The sequence below is a fragment of the Vigna unguiculata genome, chromosome 5 (genome assembly GCF_037176805.1).
Source record: "Vigna unguiculata cultivar grain cowpea cultivar isolate G323 ecotype 2 chromosome 5, ASM3717680v1, whole genome shotgun sequence".
Taxonomy (NCBI): Eukaryota; Viridiplantae; Streptophyta; class Magnoliopsida; order Fabales; family Fabaceae; genus Vigna; species Vigna unguiculata.
In genome coordinates this window covers 49,490,577-49,514,363 of record NC_140796.1, presented here as the reverse complement: position 1 = coordinate 49,514,363, position 23,787 = coordinate 49,490,577, and the positions used below count along the sequence as shown (strand labels likewise).

The 23,787-nt window shown below is 30.7% G+C and overlaps 1 protein-coding gene and 3 pseudogenes across 7 annotated transcripts; 1 reads left to right on the top strand and 3 right to left on the bottom strand.

The window, feature by feature from the left end:
• The first annotated feature begins 371 nt into the window (after positions 1 to 371).
• LOC114185840 (E3 ubiquitin-protein ligase PUB23 pseudogene) lies at positions 372 to 2,016 on the top strand (annotated as a pseudogene).
• A 6,932-nt stretch (positions 2,017 to 8,948) lies between these two features.
• LOC114185660 (E3 ubiquitin-protein ligase PUB23 pseudogene) lies at positions 8,949 to 10,700 on the bottom strand (annotated as a pseudogene).
• A 5,656-nt stretch (positions 10,701 to 16,356) lies between these two features.
• MEF20 (mitochondrial editing factor 20) lies at positions 16,357 to 20,642 on the bottom strand. 7 transcript variants are annotated; one of them, XR_003604956.2, is made up of 4 exons: positions 20,020 to 20,642; positions 17,356 to 19,119; positions 17,162 to 17,262; positions 16,357 to 17,081 (listed from the first exon to the last, which is right to left on the bottom strand). XR_003604956.2 is itself a non-coding variant. In XM_085674113.1 (4 exons), the coding sequence occupies exons 3-4, from the start codon at positions 18,765 to 18,767 to the stop codon at positions 17,256 to 17,258; spliced, it is 1,419 nt and encodes a 472-aa protein (XP_085530239.1). In that variant the 5' UTR covers positions 18,768 to 19,119; positions 20,020 to 20,109; positions 20,191 to 20,641; the 3' UTR covers positions 16,357 to 17,255. The 7 variants fall into 7 exon arrangements, 3 of the variants coding, with proteins under 3 accessions (XP_085530239.1, XP_027929799.1, XP_027929800.1); XR_014995436.1 differs by having other exon boundaries at positions 16,357 to 17,070; XR_014995437.1 differs by having other exon boundaries at positions 16,357 to 17,051.
• On the bottom strand, positions 16,557 to 17,113 carry LOC114184737 (E3 ubiquitin-protein ligase PUB23 pseudogene; annotated as a pseudogene).
• Positions 20,643 to 23,787: the final 3,145 nt, after the last annotated feature.

Here is a 23,787-nt window from a genome sequence, read left to right as displayed (position 1 = left end):
ATGTTTCACCCGCAATTGAACCGCTAATGGATCACTGACTCATGGTCAATATACAATATTATTTCAAGAAATTTGTTAAGGAATGAATACTCTTTATTAAACTTCTAGTAGTATCTAATTTCATATAATAATAATTTAAAATTATCTAATATATAGTTTCTAGGGAGAAAGACAAAATGTTGATGCGTCTAAAATTCGAACACCGTCATAGTGTATTTTTTCAAACGATTACTGCTAGGTTTGACCACCCAACCCACCATTGAAAATGTTCAAGCATCTAGACCAGTAAAAGAAAGAAAATTAAACACAAACCAAATTATATATACATAATATAAGATAACAAAACAAAGTCATAAAGTTTCATCCACACAAAAAACACAGTCATCAAAAAGTGTCTAATACTGTGCTGGCCAACACATATCAACAACTAGCTAGAATCATTCATTCTGAACATTATATTCAACAGAGCCGATTTGTCTTACCCAAGAAAACAAACCCTTTTCTTCTTCTACTTCTTTTTCTTTCTTCGATTATCAATATACCAGAAAGAAATAAACATATCATATTTCTTATACTGTGTATCTGATATACGATGACAGAAATTGAAATTCCTCAGTTTTATGCTTGTCCCATTTCGCTTCAGATCATGAAGGACCCTGTCACAACCGTTACGGGCATAACCTACGACAGAGAAAGCATAGAGTACTGGTTGCTGAAAGCCAAAGATTGCACGTGTCCAATCACAAAGCAACCATTGCCGCGAAACGCAGAGTTCTTAACCCCAAACCACACGCTTCGGAGGCTAATCCAAGCGTGGTGTTCAGCGAATGAAGCAAACGGTGTTGATCAGATTCCGACACCCAAATCCCCTCTTAGCAATGCCAACGTTGAGAAGCTCGTGAAGGATCTCGAAGTTTCTCCACGATTTCAAAGCGCAATGGAGAAGTTGCATAACCTTGCAGTGGAGAACGAGAGGAACAGAAGGTGTATGGCTTCAGCGGGTGTTGCAGAAGCTATGGTGCACGTCATCACGAAGAGTTTCACGCAGGGAAAAACGACGTCGTGCGTTGAGGAGGCTCTGAGGATTCTTCGTTTGCTTTGGAGCAGTGCCAATGTGGTGGACAATAACCACATGAAGCGCTTGGTATGTCAGAACTTTGACTTTCTGAACTCGTTGACTTGGGTTTTGCAGCTTCAAACTAAGAACAACCTCAAGGTAATAAACGAAGCATTACCTATATTGAAATTGACAATTGAAGCCAAAGATTCAACCCCTTTAGGGAACTTAGGGTTTGAATTCTTCAGAGTGGTTGTGAATGTGATGAAAAATAGAGAACTCTCTCAGCAAGCTGTTAAATCTGCATTGCATGTGCTTATAGAAACGTGTCCTTTGGGGAGAAATAGAACGAAGATAGTGGAAGCTGGTGCGGTGGAGGAGCTCGTTGAACTTGCACTTGAAAACCCAGAAAAGAATCTAACAGAACTGGTGTTCATACTTTTGGCGCATCTGTGTTCTTGTGCTGATGGGAGAGACCAGTTTCTGCAGCATGCTGCAGGAATTGCTGTGGTTTCCAAAAGGATCCTTAGGGTTTCTCCAACCACCGATGATCGAGCTCTTCATATATTTTCCTTGATTTCAAAGTTCTCAGCGTCTAACGAAGTCGTGCAAGAGATGCTGAGGGTTGGTGCTGTGTCAAAGCTTTGCATGGTGCTGCAAGCAGATTGTGCTTCCCATTTGAAAGAAAAGGCAAGAGGTGTACTCAGGCTACACTCCAAAACATGGAATAATTCTCCCTGTATTCAAGTATATTTGTTAACCAGATTCCGAAGGTGATAGATATTGAAGCTTCAAATCCTTTTTTGTTCTAAAAAGTATTTCTGGCTTGTTTTCATACCCCCTTTATGCCTCGATAATCTATATACATAGCTTGTATCAAGTCAAGTGTACATATTTTGAATCGATCATTTGTGGTAACCCAGTTTAATTGTAGAATGATAGATCATTTTTGGAACAAATTTTGAACTGTTGTCAAATTCTGGTGACCTTAATGAATGCAACATATATAAAGAAATATATGGAATTATAAGAATAACTCTATGTTTAGGCACGGTAGAATTGATGAGGAAGAAGTGTTTATCCTAATTCAAATAACGATTTGGGCATGGATTACAACTAAGTATCCAAAAATAACAATGTTCTTATACTCTGATTGGTGTTTTAACCGAATCACATGCCTTCAAACAATGCACTTATAAGTTATTTGAGTCTTATGGGATAAACTATTCTAACAATATGTCTTTTAGATGTCCATGTTTAAGCTAAAACTTGCTCATCTGTTTGTAGAAGGTTAGGTTTATTCAAGTTATGATATGTTTAATCAAGTAAGTTGGACTCACATACTTGTGCGTGTAGGTTCAATTCAAATAGAGGTATTGTGGATTTGGTTTTATGTTCTGTAATATGTATGCGGTAGCTTCCAAGGGTGTTGGAACATGGCTTTTAGGTAGCCAATCCAAGAAATAAGTATGAATGAAGTATCTACTGGTTGATACATAAAGAAATAATTGTCAGTATTGGATCAAAAGTGACTTAGATTTTGGATGTCTCATCTGTTTTTTCATGTTTTTCTTTTTGTGGTCAAATCTGGAATTGCTTTGTATGTATGGACACATAATGTTTTTAACTTTTGTGATATATGAGAATGTAAGGTTTATGCACAATAGACTTGGTATAGGAGAGGAGACCATAAGTGCTAACATTTTTTTGTTTTCTTTTATGTTGTGTATATGGGTTGAGGTAACACAGTTATCTTATTAATTTAATTTGTTTTCATTGATAAAAAAATGCAACATACATAAGAGTCTTTAAGTTGTTGAAGATTAATATGCAAGTGTTGTTATCTGATTGAATCCATTGATATCTTTTTTTGTAATTTTAAAATGTTATATATGTACAAGTATGGTTTAGTTGGTCCTTGGATACATGTAAAGTTCAATGTAAGTTATCCAAATATGTTGTTTTAGAATCCAGAATACGTTAGATCAAGCATTTAGTACTAGATCAGAAATTGTAGTTGTTAGTGATCACCACGATTTGATGAAGGTATACCTCTTTCTATTTAAGAGTGTAACAATCCAAACATAACGATTTGATTGTGATTCGACCGACTTGGCCTTCAATAATCTTTTCTTTAGTAATTGTCACACAAAATCTTAACTCTGATACCAATTGTTGAATTGAACGCTTATCACTAGTAAAAAAGTTATAATTGTTAACCATTATGTAATTTTTGCTAACCGTTCAAACATTACGATTGTGACTGAACCCACTTAATCTTCGTCATGAGACAATCAATGGATGTCATTGCGGGATTGTCCTTATAGCAACATTAGTCCATTTCTCAACTAATATATATATATATATAAAAAAAAACAATGATACATGACATAATTAGTCGGAATCATAATAATGGTTCAATAATTTCTGTTATGTTACTTGGTAGTAATTGGATACAGTCGTGACTTTTCTGTTTTATTCATTGATTGAGTATGTTAAGGGTGGATGATGGGAAGCCGACAACTATGACAAAGATGGTGGCTAAAGTTTAATAAATTGTTTGGAAGACAGAACCAAAATCTGACTCTAATATTCAACAATTATGCGGTGGCGTTTTATATGTACTTTAATTATATGACCTCTTATTTTGTAGTGGCTAGGGTGAAATCTGGGATGTTCCTACTCTTGTACTTTCTTATAATCACTGTGACTTATCAAACACAATTGCATAAGGAAAATGGTATCGGATGCATATATATGAAAAAAGAACCCATAAACATATTTTGTAAGATAATGATATGTAATGAATTTTACAAACTGAATCCCTTCGAAATAATTATTATGATAAGTATTTCTTCTTATAAAAAAGCATGTACCAATAAATACATTTTTATACGCCTTTATTTTTCCATAACATGCATCTTGAACTTCAATCACCTGAACATCGAAATATATAATTTTTGCATGTACTCTAGCTTTTTAAGAAGGAAGTGAAAAAGTTTCTACTGGAACTTGAAAAAAAATCTCTCAACAATTACATGTATTGTTATAAGTGTAAAGATATTGCATGAAGTTAAAGAATATTTAAATTAAATATATTACATTATATGTAAATAGATGAGTTGTATGAGAGAAATAATTGAAATATATTATAATATATGTAAATAGATGTATTGTTATAAGTAGTCAATGAATTGATATCTGCAACAATTTTAATGGCTCTTATTCGACGCCAATTCTGAGGCTGGTGATTCGTAGACAGAATCATAAAACACTCGAACTTCTTTTTTTGACTTCACCAAATCTATATATATATATATATATATATATATATATATATATATATATATATATATATATACACACCGTGAGACTTTTATAGGAAGAGACACTAAAAATTTAATACGAATATATAAACAAATTTATATAAAAAATTATGACATAATTTTCATCCTTTAAAATAATATAATTATTTTTATTGATATATTAGTTTTCTTACTTATTTTTATAATACTTTTAACTCAACTATTAACGTTTACGGAAATTATCATGAATTTAAATAGCCAATTCAAGCTAAACTTTTTGTTTTATGGAATACAACAAATTGACCTATATATCCCAAACGGATGAGTATGAGATACTGTATTTCATATATGCAATAGATTTTAGAATTAAATGATTTTTTATTTTAAAAGTCTACAAATATTGTGCAAATAAAATTTCTAATAAGCACTTAGTATTTATTTTCCGCATGAAAAAAATGGCCTTATTTAGAAATGCATACAGCTTCGTAGTGCCCAGATCTTAAAGCTCAATCCAATTATATTTTTTGTAAGTTTTGTTTTATTCATCATACTTAATTAGAATTAGATTAAATAACATGTTCATTATTTTTTCAAGTACAATGAATCCAACTTTAACTTAGATTACATAATATATGAATAATACAAAATGTTTATTTGATGTTTTTATTTTCGAAAAATCTGTATATTTTATTTCATGTTATGTACTGTGTAACATGGCCGTTACTTAATAATTATTAATACATATTATAATTATTTGTTTGGAGGTAGACTTTTTAATAAATGATTTTATTTTAAATTAATCATCCCGTTATATTGAGTTTGATTGCTAGATAAGCAATGATAATAAACTTGACCTTCCAACATAATTTTGATATCCAACTCAATTATGATAAAATTAAGTAATTTTCGAAAAGTAATTTAAATTCTCAAAGAAAAAATATTATAAAAGTAGATAAAAATAGTTTTTATGCGGTAAAATTGGTTTATGTGTACATATTAAAATTAAAAAAATTAAAAGGACTGTATATACAAACTAACTAATACATAAAATAATTTTAATTTATAGAAAAAAATTCTCTAAAAGGTCCTTTTAGAATAAAATTTAAATTAAATTAAATTAAAGATTTGGTCAGACGAAACCTGAGCCAGATAATTTAAACCTCTTATTTTCACTAGAAACTACGAGTTAAAGTCAAGTTTGCAATAAATGAATGATGATGGCCCTTTCTTTACCACACTTAAGTTTTTTTCTCTCTCTCTCTCTCTCTATATATATATATATATATATATATATATATATTCAAATACTTTATCTTTAAAAATGAAAGTTAGATAAAAAACGTACTTTTTGAAAACATTTCTTTTAAGTTATGCATTTTTATTCCCTCATATTTGTCAAAATCAACAATAACTATTAACTACTTTATCACACGAATATAGCAACAAATTACTTCATTAATTATTGAAATGATCTCGAATCTAAAAAATTTCATTGAATAAATGTCTTATTTGGATTATTTTAAGAATGTCTTACTAATATTTTTAAAAATTACTTTTAAAAGACAATTTTGTCACTATACTAATTCCTATTCAAATTCATCGTGTTTACATTAAACAAAATATTCCCACTTTTTATTTTCTTGATTTTCAAATTACTCCAAACCAATCATAATTAATGTAGGGGAGCTGCTACCACTCAATTTTAAAGACTCAATCCAATTATATATTTTTTAAAATTGTGTTTTATTCATTATACTCAATTAGAATTAGATTCAGTAACATATGCATACATTTTCAAGTACGATAAACCCTACTTATCTCCACTCTGAATAAAAATAATTAATATTTTATCATATAAATACTATGTATGTGTAGTCATATTTTTTTTTTACTTTATAGTTATTAAAAAATATTTGTTTTAAAGTGGTTTGTCCAATAATTTTTTTTTTATTACTCAGCCTATATTAAGTTTGATTGTTATTAAAAAATTGATAAACTGATTAACTCATAATCAACTCAATTGTTCAAGGAAATAGTTTTGAAATAAATTTTGGGAGAACAAAATAACAAAATTGATTTCTGTACAAGTTAAAATTGGTTCACGTATAAATTAGTTTTATGGTTATGTTTTCTTTAAATATTTTTTTCTTCTAAATATTCTTTTAGAATAAACTCAAAATTTAATTAAATTAAAATTTAGATTAAAGAAAACCTAAACAAGATCATTTAGACTTCTAATTTTCTCTGGAAAGTACTACTTAAAGTCAAGTTTGGAATAAATGATGATATCCCTTTCTTTACTTTTGTCCCATTATATAAAAAGGAAGAAATTATATTTTTACACTTCTTAGTCAACGTTTGGTTGCACCATTCAAACCATGGACGATCTCTTGCATCTTACTTTTCTTTAATGCATTGCTGTTCTTACAAAACCATATTAAGAATTGTTAAATTTTCGTTTCTTTTTTGTTATAATCATTCATTATTATTATTTTTCTCTCTTTTCTAACCCCATCCTCCAGAAATTTGGACTAAGAGTACAACATATTCCTTATGAGACCATATATCACAACCCTTGAATTTTTCTACTAGATATTTGATAAGTAATGTTTGATTCAAATTTTTTATCTTTAAAAATTTTTAAAATGACAAATTTTATCAAAAAGAAATGTACTTTTCAAAACCCTTTTCAAAAAGTTAAGCATTTTTATTTCCTCAAATTTGTAAATGAAAAATAACTACCAACTAGATTATCACATAAATCACAAAGTAATTACTTCACTAATTATTAAAATTATCGAAAATCTTAAAAATCCATAAAGTGAATGCCTTATTCAGTTTATATTTAACTAAAATTCCCAATCAAAACTCCTATATTCCTCTCTATAACACTCGTCCTAAAAAATGTGCTATTGTGATCATAACATTAAGGAGAAAGGAATTTTTTTTTATTCAAGAGAATAATGTTTTTATACGTTCCTTAGGAGTTGAATATTTCGTGTTTTTACATTTAAGCTTCCCTTGATATATAATTGTTTTGTACATAAATATCCTTTATTATTATTTTTGTTAAAATATATTTACATAAGATTAACTCAATCAATCCCCTAACGACATAAACAAAAAAGAGTTACTTCATATCCTGACTTTTTTATTTTATTTCAATCTAATCTCAGAGATGAAATACTATTAATTTTTAAAAATGATATACAATAATAAAGTTATTCCAATAATAATTTTGAAATATTACCCTACATCTTCTTCATTTTTCATATTTTAATTCAAAATTTCCAATAAATATAAAAAAAATTAATTTGTGATAGCTCGATTAAGAAAAATAAAATACAAAAATAAAGAGTATTTAAATTAGAATTACTTTTAGATCTAGCTATTAGAAGATATTTTTATTTTTATAATTTATTTTTCCTTAATTTAATGATTCTAACGACTAAAATATCATTGTCTGTTAGATAAGAAGAAATAATGAAAATGAAGAAGAAGATTTTGAAAGTTATCCTTGTAATAACTGTATCTAATGGTTCTCTTCTCTTTTGTATCACGGCCGGTTAGCTTGAATGGGTCAATTTATGGGCCCAAATACTTTTCCGAATCCGACCCGTGGTTGACTAAGTTGGGGCCCAATAATCTACCAATCAAGTTTTGGGCTTTATTCAAATCCTCCTGTCCTACATCATGGACTTATATCATGTTATATTCAACTCATCTATCTGTTCAACATATTTCACTTAGAGCATATATTTAGTAAAACAAATATTGATTTTTCTTTTACAATTTATTTATCATTATTTCGAACTTTAAACGCCACCAGAAAAGAAAAAAAAAACAGTATTTCCTTTCATTTGATAGGAGAACAAGAGTTGCTCTCCTAACCACATTTCAACATGTTTTGTTAATATTACTATTCAAGAGGGGTTTTGAAACAATTATACCACCTGGGAGCTTCATTTAGCAATAACAATTCACCAATAAAAAAATATGCAAGACTTCTTAGGAAACCAATTTGGAGAAACAATGAACAAGATACTTACTTATAAGGACATTTCAAGGCTCATGATATTATTCAACAAAATTATACATAATAGATGCATTTTTTTACCTCTGTTTCTGGCATTGGTATGCAAAATATGGAAAATGATTTTTTGACTATTAAATTTTGATAATTTTCTCTTATAATTTTAGGTGTTATTTTTTAAGTGATTTTTCATTTTTTCATTATCTCATTCTCAATATTCCAAAACTACTTAGAAAAGGTTACCTCATATTATAAGAGAAAGATGTGAAAATTTAGTAGTTAAAATATCACTGTAGAATAATAACACAAATATAACGTATTACCCGACCTTTAGGCAACAAAATATGAAATCCATAATTGACAGCAACTTATGGTTATATATTATACTAACATTACATTGAGATAACTTGCAAATAATATTTTTCTGCTAAAACTGAAATCAAAATTTCTCTTTGAAGTTTTTCTGCTTAAAAAAGTAATTATTATTAGATCAAGTCAACTTCTTCGGTTCAAAAGACATTAATCTCTAACTTTCAATCAAGGAACACCAATGTTAAAAGAAAAAGTTAAAGTTAACTAATACTACTATGTTTAGATCAGTACAGTACAATGTTTAACAAAAATTTATCCAAGGATTTTTTTTTCTCCTTCTTATAACTAAGTGATTCATTTGTATAATCCCAAAACCTCTGGCACCAGACACTTTCATCAGATGCATCTACACAAAAAAAGAAAAAAAAAAAATAGAAACTATGATCAAACTAGATCAAGGAAAAGAAGATAACAATGGAACAGGAATACATGGAGAATTCTTCCAAACTGAGGAGTGCAATCTGAGTATTTCCTTGGCCCTCTCTTTGGTCTTGAAACTGCAATTCACTTGAAGAACCAAACACAACTTTGACACAGCCCCAACCTGCAACATTTCATGGAGCACTCTTGCATTGGCGGAATACCTACAAATGGAGGCCAAAATTCTGACCCCTCTATCACTCGCCACCAGAGAGACCCTTAGAATTTTCTTTGACACAATGGCCACTCCTGCACCATGGTTCAACAACTCTGCACGCCCTTCTGCACACCCGCAAAGTTGATCCAAAGCTATTAAAATGAGTTCACAGGTTCTTCTTTCCGAGGTACAAAGAAGAAGCTCAATGAGGACCGAAACTGCACCACCCTCAACCCCTTTGATCCTGTTTCTGCCCCACGGAAAAAGCTCCACAATCAGCTTCAATGCAGCCTTTGAAGCCTGTTGCGAAATCTGGTCACGCAGCACGCGCAAGATTTCCACAAACAGCACTGTTTTCACACTGATCAATTGGATAGGATCAGCCACCTCCAATGCCGATCTAAGAAGCATGGTGGCATAAGCTCTGGATTGGTAGTTTCCAAGCCTCAACACGTGCAACAATGACTCAATAAACTGAAACCCCTCGTTGTATATGAGGGCTTTGAGCTGAGCCTCGGAAGGGGTAAGGTGGAACAAGACTTCTATAGCTGCTTCAGAGAGAACAATTGAGTTTTCTTCTGTCTTGTGCTTCATGGTTGAGGCCAAGAATTCAACAACTCCTGCAGACTCTAAACAAGCCTTGTTCCTTTGACCCTCGAAGGCAATGGATCGAAGCCTCGTGAGGCATTTGAGTTGCTTCTCGGGGAACCTCTTTGCTTCTGTGAGGAGTTTCACAATCTGGGTTCTGTCGATCGGTGACTTTGGAGTTGGAATGCGTTCAACTCCAAATGAGGCATTGAGGGTGCACCAAGATTGGATCAACCTGCGTAGAGTGTGGTTTGGGGTGAGATCATGGTCCAATAAACACTGCTTGGTAACGGGGCATGTGCTGTTCTTGCATGAAAACAACCACTTTTCTATGTTCTCTCTATCGTAAGTGATTCCTGTGCAAACAGTTACAGGGTCCCTCATGAGTTGGAGCGAAATGGGGCAGAGAAAATGAGCAGGGATTTCAATTTCATCCATGGAAACGGAATCTGCAAAACTAAGAAAAAAGAAAAGTTGGGTTTTTGATGTTTTGGTTAAGTCAGAAGAAGGATGAGACAGTATTAGTCTGTGAAACGGTGAGAAGAAGAAGAAGAAGAAGTAGTTGCTTGTGGTTGTGGCACATTTAGTTGTGTCATGAAAATTGTGGTAGAGGAAGATGCGAATTTTAATAGATGTTGTTATAAACGATAAAGTCAACACACGGAAATTGAGAGTGAATTAATAAAAGGGTGTGTTTCCGATGTTTGGGAAGGAGAAAAGGTGTTATAATATTGGTAGAGACTTCGATTAGGTTCGAAATGTGGGTGATATATAAATGATGAATTGGTGTATTTGTAAGGTGTTGAGGGAGTTAACGTCGGTGTTGCAAATTGCAATGCTAAGAAAAAAAGCCTGAGATGGAGGGTTTTGACTTCCACTGATGCATTATTATTTAGGTAGATTAGTTAACATCTCTGAGAATACCTTAATGTTTGCATGGTTGTTGCCGACAACTTCTGATCAGGCTCATGCATTTTGCCATGATTGGATGCTTTCTCACGCTTTTCTCGGTTCCATCCATTAATGCTTTGCTTCATTGTTTCCTCATAAACGTGTTGGGAACTGGGATTCTGGGAATTGCTTTAGCTCTAAGGGTTACTTTTACTTTTCTTCACACCCTTTTTACCCTTACTTTATCCATCTACCATAAATTTCTTAAATTTATTGTACAGTTAGTTTCATTGTGAGAGAACAAAAAACAATGTTATTAGAAATCATTGCCCAAAGCTAAAGGATGTTAGTTAACATCTTGCTTTCAACTGTCACTGTTTGGAGGATCTTGTAGATAGAGAAATGTCTTATTGTTGGGTAAGATATTAACACTACAGGCTTTAAAATATATAATTGACTACAAATGCATTATCAAATATGAATTTGTCTAAAAAATTGTTGTTTGTACAAATAGCAAGACAATTATTGTTCATTCTTTATTAAGGTAGTGATAGTTTTTAATTTATTCTTTGCTGAAAAAAAAAGGAAGTATTTAAGAGAGACTGTAGAAATTTGTTCAAACTCATGAGAATTGTTTGACTCTAATAGTTTTTTTTTTTTTTAATTTGTTTTTAATAATTTTTTGTGTGCAACATATCATATCAGTTTAAATTGTTTTAACTTATTTAATAATTTTTTATTAAAAACATTTAGTTAATATTTTTTTATTTAAATTAGTTTTTAGTAACTTTTTTTTGGAAATATATTTTATATAAAGATAAAAATATATTTAATTATTATTTAAATTTAGAAAATCAAAAATAAAATATATGTAAACATTTGATATTTTGTCACATTCTAATCTATATATACATAAAAAGAAAAAAACCTCCTCCATACAAAATATATATTTCATATCTCTTATATTTCTATGATCTTTAAAAAACCTAATGAGAATCTTTAATTCATTTTTTTCACATACTTATGATAAAAACAATAATAACAACAACAAAAACTATATAAAACCCATATAAAATGAACTTTCACCAAAAAAAAGTATACCGATATAAAATAGACTTATCTTTAATAAAATATAAATGAAAAAATTGAGTACAATATATAAAAAATCAAATAATTTATTGTTTTTAGATCAAAATTGGTGTCAATTTTTAATATAAGTTAGATAATGATCACATAAATATATAATCTCTCCTAATCAAATCTTCTTTAGAAAAGAAATTCAACATTTCCACAATCAATTTATATAAAAAAAAAAATCTAATGTAGTAAAAATTTATTAAATAATGAGTTAACCGATCTGTTAAATCACACGCATGTACAAAAGAAAAATGTTATTTTTTGTACTAGTTTTCAAACATGGTGTTCCTTTTGCAATTTGCAGGCCCCAACTGCTATCATCTGGTCTTATTATTAAATCGATGGCAGTGAATGCCTCCAAATACAGTCAAAGACTCGCATCCACACAAGACAGAAAATAGTTATATAAACAAAAGTGCTTACACTTTGTTTTTTTTTTTTGCAGATACAACATGTACAACTAAGATTTGAATTTGGACAATTATTTTCCTAACTCAAGGAGATAACGATAATGCAGCGAACATTTACACAGAAAACGGCAAAAATGAACACGTAAACACTGTAATCACGCACTCCTCAATAAAAACATGAGAAACCACACATTATCGTTTTCTAGGTACGAAAACTCCTTAATAAGGTTATAGCATATTTTAATAAAGTTGTCGCTTGCATTGATACAACTGCATGAACTTTTTCTACCAAAAATATTTTCCCATCATCTTTTCGAAAAAGGTGAGGATTAAAGAAACCATAAGATTGCTCGTTCTTAGTTTTTTTTTTCTTTCTTTTCGTAAACAAGTTTATGACATTATACAAGTCAAAATTGAAGATCAGATCTAGAAATCCATGTGCTGCTAAATTATGATTATCCTCATTCACATGGCATTGGAAACTTCGCGCAGCGTTGGACTAAACCATTTCAAAGATGATTACCAGTTTCACACAGCTACGAAATAAGAAAAAATCAACGAACAAACTGTTAAATAATGAGTTTTTACAAGTACTGTCATTTACTTTTACTAGATTGTTGTAAACAAATTGAACTATGATAACATTTATCATAATATTTTGAAGATATAATAATAGTTGGAAGTTTCACGTCGATTAAAGATAAAATAACTTTTTATAATATATAAGTGAGGTGCAAATCTTATTTTATAAGTCAATTTTGTGGAGCTAAGTTAAGTTTAAAACCCAGTCCTAAAAATATTGAAGTGAACCGAAACTGAAATATTAAATGTGTGTAAGTAGTGGATGTTATTGGGTGAAGCAATGAATAGAGACAGTTTGTTTGTGTTAAGGTGATTTTATTTGATAGGTACGTTGAACTGTGTGTAAATTGAAAGAAATTTAAGCAAATTGAAAGAGGGAATGGTCAAAAAGAACAGCGATTAAGCTAAGTGTATGAGGAAACAAAAATTATATATTCCAGTTTCTGCTGAATTTGCTGTGAGCTGTGTACCTCGTGATCGTAATCACCACAATTTCATTCTTTTATTATTTTATAGAAAGCTAACAAATTAATACACGCATTAACACTGTCAGAACTATCGGAACCTACCTGCAGCTGCATATAACAGCCGTTGAATTTCTTTATATTTTTAAAATATTACTTTTCTTATTTATTTTCGTACGTAAAATCAGGATGAACACTTAAAAGGGTGGCCAATAACTCCTTCTTGAAAGTTTGTCATCTAGTTATTGTGAATGCAGTCTAAATATTTGTTTAACCGATGAAAATAATATATCTTGAAAAGTTTCATATCGTCTAAAACAATTAAGGAAGTGGGTGTTAGTAACTATATGATGAGCTCTAAGTGTATGATAATCTTTGTCCCGAGTCAAAAACATTTCAAACTTATATCTGACTCTTTAAATTTGTTAATACTCGAGATCAAAGAATATGAGTGTGTTGTTTATGTGTTTTTCCAACAATATTAAAATATAATGATATTTTGACCCACTTTTTTGACTCATTTTTTATCTACCAATCCAATCACTCTTTGATCATCATATTATACAACTAAAAAATAGACTTGATTAGTGTGGTTTAAGAGAACTTAATTTTTAACATAATAAATTCTAATTAATATAAACTCTAAATTATATTTGATTCCCTCACAAGCTATACGTATAAAAAGAGGTTACATATTTGAGTATAGAAATGCAAACATTGAAAAATTAGAATGCTCGCTTATTTGTTTGTTTCATGCTTAATTTGCCCTACTCTGACCTAACTTTATTGAGTTCCTTGTTAAATAGTTAACATCTCGGATTATGATGTGATGTTTGCTCCCATTTTTTTTTTTTTTTGGATGAGCTTATTATGATGTTATGATATTTAGAATAGAAGCCTAAAATATTTTGATAAAACATGCATTCAAAATTAATAAAATGCTATAGTTTTACAAAATCCAACATGGATATTAAGAAGAAAATACAATAGTATATGACAACAGTCTTTTACTAATTGTGTTCTTGTTTCTATAGATTTATTGCTCAATTGAAAATGAAAGCCTAAAATTATCATTTGCATACACATTAGTGTCAATCAGAAGATGTTAAAGATACAGTAAAAAAGTAAAACAATATACAACAAATAAAGAATCCAAATTTGATAAAATGTTGCCTCATAATGGATGAGCCGAAAAACACTTTTACTGATTTTAGTAATTGGTCTAACTACGATAATAGAACTTTATACTAAGTTTACAATACCAATTGAACAATTATGAATTTTTAAACACACATAAATACAATATTTTTTACAAATTTCGAACTCATCACTTTCATCTAAAGAATACTCTATTTTTTAGGACTTTTTCAAATATTCACCATGATGAAAAGTTCAAATGGTTATGACCTTATCTATAAATGTTGCAACTCAAAACAATGACAATCCAACACAACTGCTTTTTTCATCAACTATTTCACAACATAATAAAGGTACTACTGTATGAAGACAGTAAACAAGCCATTAAACTCTATTATGATATAATTAAGTACATTTTTAAAAATAATTTCACAGGGAAAAAATATTAAAAAATAACAAAATTAAATTTCAAAAGATAAAATTGGTTTATATAAAAATTAATAGGCAAAAAAATATTTTTATTTTTTCTTCTAAGAGGTCCTTTTAGAATAAACTCTAAGTTTAATTCAATTAAATTAAATTAAAGATTCGATTAGACTAAACTTGAGTCAGATGATTTAAAACCTCTCATTTTAACTAGAAAGTACGAGTTAAAGTCAAGTTTGCAATAAATGAATGATGATGTCCCTTCCTTACCACACTTAAGTTTTTTCTATAGATAGATATATAATAAGTAATGTTTTTATCTTTAAAAATGACAAGTTTGATAAAAAAAACAATTCTATTTTTGTAAACACTTAGGAGTTGAATATTTCGTTTTTGGTTACACTTATCTTTTTAAGTAAATATCTCTTGTTTGAATATAAAAATATTTTTTTGGATCAGATATCGTTAAAGTATTTCTGAATTAAAAAATATATTTTAAAATACTTGAAAATATGATTTTGTATTTTTGGGTTGAGTTTCAAAAGATATTTTTCGAAAATACTTTCGTAATTCAAAAAAAAACGTGCAAGATTTTTATTATATTTTTAATAAAGACTAATTTGAGAATTACCAATTTTATGGGGTGCAGGAAGAAAAAAAAGGATGCGGAAGAAAAGCCCATCTTCATGTCCTACATCATGGACTTAAATTATGCTATATTCAACTTATCTATTATGTCCAAGATATTTCACTTAGACCATATATTTAGTAAAAAAATATTGAATTTATTGTTTTGAACTTTAAATCTCACCAGAAAAGAAAAAAAAAATCAGTATTTGTCCTTACATTTGATAGGAGAACAAGAGTTGGTCTCGTAACCACATTTCGACATATTTTGTTAACATTCAAGAGGGGTTTTGAAACAATAACAGCTGAGAGCTTCATTTAGCAATAATAATTCACAAATAAAAAAATATGCAAGACTTCTTAGGAAACCAAATTGCAGAAACAATGAACAAGATACTTGTAAGGACATTTCTAGGCCCAAGTTAATGATATTATTCAACAAAATTATACATAAATGTAAAATTTTTACCTTTGATTGTGGCATTGGTATGTAGTATATTAACGAAAATATAATGTATTACCCTACCCAACCTTTAGGCAATGAAATATGAAATCTAATAATTGACAGCAACTTATGGTTAAGTACTATATCAACATTACATTGAGATAACAAATAATATTTTCTTTTAAAATTGAAAACAAAATTCCTCTTTGAAGTCTGTTTGCATAAAAAAAAAAAGTTATTAGATCAAGTCAACTTCTTTCGTGCAAAAGACATTATCTCTAACTTTGAATCAAAGAATACCCATGTTAAAAAAAAAGTTATAGTTAACTAATACTACTGTTTACATCAGTACAATGTTTAACAAAATTTATCTAAGGATTTTTTTTTTTTTCTCATATAACTAAGTGATTCATTTGTATAACTCCAAAACCTCTGGACCAGACACTATCATCAGATGCATCTACACACAAAAAATGAAAAGCTTAGAAACTATGATGAAATTAGATCAAGGAAAAGAAGATAACAAAGGTACAGGAATACATGGAGAATTCTTCCAAACTGAGGAGTGCAATCTGAGTATTTCCTTGGCCCTCTCTTTGGTCTTGAAACTGCAATTCTCTTGAAGAACCAAACACAACTTTGACACAGCCCCAACCTGCAACATTTCATGGAGCACTCTAGCATTGGCGGAATATCTACAAATGGAGGCCAAAATTCTAAACCCTCTATCACTTGCCACGAGAGAGACCCTTAGAATTTTCTTTGACACAATGACCACTTCTGCACCATGGTTCAACAAATCTGCACGCCCTTCTGCACACCCACAAAGTTGATCCGAAGCTATTAAAATGAGTTCACAAGTTCTTCTTTCCGAGGCACAAAGAAGTAGCTCAATGAGGACCGAAACTGCACCACGCTCAACCTCTTTGATCCTGTTTCTGCCCCAGGGAAAGAGCTCCACAATCAGCTACAATGCAGCCTTTGAAGCCTGTTGTAAAATCTGTTTTACACAAACAGCACTGTTTTGGCACTGAGTAATTGGACAGGATCAGCCACCTCCATTTTGCAAGGGCATCTTCGAAAATACTTGCACAAAAAGAGAAGACTTACGGGAAGGAAATGTACTATTATCCCGCTCAACAGTTAATCTCTGTTGGTTTACTCAAATGCTCAGCCTCAAAATTCTCCTTCTGTGGTCTTTGTTCTACAGACTGAATCATGTGAATTTTGAAGCAAAATCAGTAACTAATAAAGCAATAAAACTGAGAAATAAGTCAATAATAACAGTTATACTAGTATCATACCTGACAATTTGAACAGCGCTACAACCAGCGTTATTCGAGATACTCTTAGCTCTCATTTGTTTCCTTACAGCTTCAACATCGACCCACCTTTCTGCTAAAGCATAAACATTTGACAGAGATACATAGTCTTCGCTCTTTAAAGCCGACTCTGGACGACTCCATTCTTCTAACTGGAGGAGAAATTTTCCCACCTTCTCTCCCATCACAACATCCTCATGAAGCTTGCATGCACTTAGCAGAATCCTCCATATTACATCATCAGGATTAATTGGCATCCGCATGATAAATTCATACGCTTCTTTTAACTTTCCAGCACGGCCAAGAAGGTCAACAATGCAACCGTAATGTTTTACCTGAGGTGTCACACTAAATGTTCTCTTCATTTCATGGAATAATTGAAGGCCTTCTTCGATAAGTCCACCATGACAACAAGCAGACAAAAAGCTAGTAAAAGTTGCTTCATTCGGCTTCACACCGTAATCTCCCATCTTGTATAAAACCTCCAAGGCTTGTTTTCCTTTCCCATGGATAGCTAGACCAGTAGTCATTGCCGTCCAAGTCAAGATATTCTTCTGGTTCATGCGCCAGAAGACAGACAAGGCACTATCAATGCATCCACATTTTGAGTACATATCAACCAGACCAGTCCCGATAAACACATCATCTTCAGTACACAACGTCTTTTCAGCAAAAGCATGTACAGAAGCACCAGTTTCCAGCAAACCCATCTGAGAAACTGCTGAAAGGACAGCAACTACTGTTGTATCTGTTGGTTTAATTCCACATACATCAACCAACATGTCCTTAAACAATGACAATGCATTGAAAGCATATTGCCTGTTCCCTTCTTTAAGGGAAGAATAACCTGTTATCATAGCATTCCACGTAACACTGGTTCTCATTGACATTTCATCAAACACTTGTCGGGCTGAGATAATATCTTTGTTGCTAGAATAAAAGTATATTTTGGTAGTCGAAACCAAAATATTTGACCCAACCCCATGTTTTACTATCAAGGAATGTAGTTGTCTACCTACCCACAACGTTGAAGCTGACGGAGAGCGAGCACAGGCTCCAAGAACAAAATTGTAAGTGTAATCATCAAAAAACACGAGTCCTCGAGAAAACTCGTCTCGGAAAAGTATAATAGAATCATTGGGTTTAACACATCTTATCAAAGTATTAAAGAGAAACAGGTCTGGCTTGTCAAAGTGCTGGAAAACCAAATGTGCATTATTAGCTATGTGTGAGTCTGGTGAGCCACAATAATGCTCAATTAATTTAGCCAAGAAGGCAGGTGATTTCAGTCCATTAGTAACTAACTGGGCATGAATTTGCTTTATATTTTTGGACACTTTAGGAAAAGAATGTAAGAAAGAAATACATCTAAACCTTGGAAGGCAGTTCAGCATGAGGTAAATTATGGCCCATAAAAGAATATTAAAAATCTCAGCTCAGGCGATGAATTTTGATGTTAGAGTTCAGCCTTATATGTATCACCTTTGAACCTTTCACCTTCATTTGACGCCAAACATTAAACTTCAGAAGTTTAATGTGCAGATCACTAAAAGGAAGATGACGACGACGATTTAGAACCCTAAAAATATGGTATCACCATCCCCGTACCCAAACACTCTGGCCGTCTATCCAATTCTGATAAAAAGCTTCTATATGGAGTTCATCCTCATTCGTCCAAGAATATCCTTAACTCAAATTAGTTGAATGCTGAGAGGCTTCTCAGTCATTTCTTCATTTGTAAGCAAACTAATCACAAGTAATAACATAAAAACCCCCAGAATCAGATCATAGTAGTTAGTGCCATATACAATTCAATAAAGCACAAATTGAAATTTCTTTACCATTCAAACAAATTAATGTAGAACATCCCCAACTATTAAGTTTTTCGAGAGAGGATAGTAAGGAGGTTTGACACCAATGAGTCATGAACAAACACATATAAGAGTTTAGGAGACAGTCTTCAATCCAAAACCTTTAAATGATAAGGTTACCGGCCTTTCTACTTATATATTGTCCATCTTACTTTCTAACTAACATAGGACTCCAACTCACTTGAACTCGTAACACAAACCCAATACAAGTTAATTATGAATCAAAAGGACAAGCCAGAGCAAAAAAGATTCAAATAAGCAATTTCCATCACTCAAGCAGTGAACATCGCACGTGCTTTTTCCCAGCCTTTTTGGGCCTTGCACTTCTGTCCATATACATTAAATTTGCGTATACTCTTGTCTAGGTAATTTTGCAGTCTTATTTTATGATACTTTACCATGAACTTTTAACTTCCCTCAATAACTTACTATTCTATTCAAAAAACACACGCGGCTAAATACATTATAACTCGTTCCTCACATGAGAACAAATGACAATATTTAGACATATCTCTACACTCCACCGCACTCAAAATGCTTCCGATTTTGCTATATTATACTCTATGACTCATTACCATCACGAAAATAAAGAAAACCTAAGGAAACGAATGCTTTCAAATCCTAATCATGACACATCAAATTAAGCATATTAACTAACTATGAAACGCAGATGAATTAAATCAACAAGCCCACACATATCAATGAACTATTAATGTAGGTGGTAATTAATAACAACGGATTGCAAAGAAGCATTGGAGAAAGAGAGAAAAAGTACCTCTGTCAGGTACAAAGTACCTAATGAGAATTCGCTAGTTACCGCAAGGAATTGCAATGGATGAAGAAGACGATGCAAAGGAACTAAAACCTGTTCGAGAATTGAGATTCAGGGGAGAGACATAACAAGGGTTTTGGCTTGCAACAATGAGGTGGTAACAGAAGAACCTACTGAACTTTTGAGCTTGATCATTGCGAGACGCTTTTGCTTTCTACACCTCCATAATTACTAACTGCACATCGTAGCTTCTAAAGTGTTCCCGACTCGTCCTTCCGTACTAATCAATCCGGAAAGTTCCCGGAACGTACATTCCAGAACTCAAAAAGAAATACAAACTCACCTGTTTTTGGGCAAGAACAATGCAGCGGGGGAAGTGGCGATTCAACGGTCAGGGGTGGGCGGCGGCGGTGATTCAGCGGTCAGCGGTGGCAATGCAGTGGCGATTTGTGGTCCAGCGGTGGCATTTCAGCGGCGGTTCGCGGTTCAGCGGCGGCGGCAGTAGTGGACAGCAGCTCCTTCGTGCACACCCACAGAACCAGCGACAAGGAGAAGGGTAGAATCTGACATTTTTCGCCTTTACCATGGGGTGCAGTAGCCATTATTGGGTGCAGAAAGCAAAACTCTTGCGAAGATTGAAGAATGGGCTAGGCTAATCTCTGTACGTTTTCCACTTCTCATGAACTTATGACCCAATTTCTAACTTAGTCGATAATGCTCAATTTTTAACTATTCATTTTAAAAAAAAAAAGACTATTGAAATTAAATTAAAGAAAAAGATAAATAAAGTATATTAAAATGAACAAGATAATTGAGAGATTTTTTTTTTTTTGTAATTGTGAATATAGAGAGTGAGGTGCACTTCTAGAAATAGGAGAAAGGAGAAAATATTAGTGTCTGATTAAGATAATAGGAGACTGAGAATTCAAATAGTGCACTGTGATTTTTAATACAAGAATACAATTATATATTTAAAAAATCTTCCTATTATAAATTTATTTATATTAACTAACCAATACTACCGTTATGACATATACAGTTACGTAACAATTACGTAATAAGATAATAATTAAAAGTAATTCATAAAAAAAAAACAAACTCATGATATTTTTTTCAAAAATAGAATATGTTTACTGTATAAATTTAAGCTTATAAAGATATAATTAAAATTTAAAACATCTATTTTATTTTGTATAATTGAATAATTATTAAAATTTATTATTATTATTATTAATCTAAACTATTTATTTGATATTAATGTTTTTTATTGTTTAAATAATTTATAATCAAATATGAAAATTGACATATTGGTTTAAAAACACTTGTATTGTATCAGTAAATTTGTTTACCTTGGGACTCTTAACTTTTTGTAGTAACTAATTATTCTCATCTTTCGGACAATAATGATTAATTTGTTGGTTTTTTTTTTTTCGTCATATCCGGGATTTGTTTTTAAAGATTTTTCTCAAAACCACTTTTAGAAAAAATAAAACTAATTTTTCTATAAATTAAAATTAATTTGTAAAAAAATCATATAATTTCTTTAGATTCCTCGTTTGAAAATCTTTATGAAAAAGTTTTTTACCACCACAATAATAAGAAAATAGGTTCTTGAGTGCATGGTCTAGGTTTAGCTTCAACCAAATTCCTGCAACATCCTCATCGTGTCTTGGGCTATAACCAAAATAATGATCTTGTAAGATTAAGGAGTATCCAACATGCAACAGACATACATAATGAGAGACAGGAACTGCACCAGACAAAGAAAAGTGATGTCTAATCTCAGCAATCCAGCATTATACAAATGAATATGAATCCTTTCATGCTAAATTTTCATATGACAACACGTAAAAGTTATGTATTTTTCTTTTTTATAAATATTAAAAAGTTGAACTATGTCCAATCTATGAATTTAGTAAACATATATTTTATAGATGTAAAAGATATAACCACTTAACAAAAAACTATACCACATATGTTAGTAGTAAATTGACTCAATTACTTATCTTGATTTGAGTAATGAATATGTAATTATATTAAACAAAAAATAAACTGTGTTGTATTAATAAAAAGATCCGTGTAAAAGATTTCTATGTTTTTCTAAATAATAAAAATTCAAAATTTACAGAATAAATTTATATTATTAACAGTACAGTCTAGATATGATAAATAAACATAACCACAAATTTCACATGGTATAATATTAGGTAAAAATGTTTATTTATTCCATAACAAATACTTTCACGTATAAACACGTAGTGTGAAGTTTAGTTTTGTCATCATGAACTGCGATAATATTTTTTGACAACAACTCAAGAAATATTTTTTAGTTAAATTGTTTTAGTGACAAATAAACTCTATAATAAATATTATAAAAATATATATCACTACTAAAAAAATAATATTTCCTGTCAATTTATTTTAAAAAAAAAATTCGTAGAAAATACTTACAAATTTTGTTGTGAAAAAAATTTTCCAATAAATTACTACCAATTTTTTTGCAAAATATTTTATATAAAACACTTTTTGTAACAAATTTTGTAAGAAATATTTATCAATTTTATAATTTTGTAGAAAATAATTATCCACGAAAGAATTATATGCAAATTAAGATTCTTAGAAAAAATGACAGAAAAACTTGCAAATTTTTTTAACAAATTTGCAAAAAAAATTTCATGTAATATATGAATTTCTAGTAGTATATTTATTACTTTAAATATTCTTATTTTACCTTAAAAATCTGTGATTTATTTTTCTATAGTGATGGGTCCTTTTACTTTTTTTATTTAGGAGTAAATTTTAAACTTAACTTAATCTTATAAAATTGTTTATGAAATTTTTACCTATTTATATAATTTATATAATGTAAATTTGTTTTATATATAATATTTCAACAAAAAATTAGAGTTGTACTCGATCTTTTAAAAGGCATTTTTTGATATAGAAGATAAATGTGTCAACAGAACTCCATTGTATAGATGTACTTTATGTTTTAAAAATTTGAATTTCCCTAAAAACAAACTACAACAACACTAAGAAAAAATTTTGACATTGAAAAAACCATATTGAGTCAACCCTAACTAAGAGGACAAGTATCCAACCAAATCTGTTCACATCCTCATGTTGCTCTTCGTACCATCCATAACTTTACCCATTTTCATTTGTCCAATCCATAGTCAGCTACCAAATATATTGTTCCTTGTCAATTGCTCATTTCATGCACATCATTGTTTGGAATAATTTTTGAGAGACACACATATAATAGGTTCAAGATTTTTGTTAGATTTTGCCGTGGACAATTGGTCATATCCACCACCATTTCAGCGAGTGTAAGAAGGTAAGACCATAGTAGTATATCGGAATATGGTACGTCTTATACTTGTTATTCGGTGGAAAATCGACGTGTTATTCGGTGGAAAATCGACGTTGCATTTATGGATAATACTCTGTTTCAGCCACAAATTTGTTGATTTTCTTTTTTCGTTTTCTTTTTTTTCCACGTACAAGACAAGGCCCTCATATATTGCTTACTGGAGCATATGTTTGGTTACCCCAAAAAGTAAAAATAAATAAAATAATGTTTGGTAAAAGCACTCATTCTTAATGTCGGCCACCTTTTCTGAATAAAAACGTTTATGTGTAACAAAATAATGAAACGTGAGTGAAATTAGTGAATCTAGATATCCACAAAGTGGATGCAGACTCGCGTAAGTGTATACAGAAGTATAGCATCCTTGCATGTTAAACTTTTTAATGACATCTCTATATGTA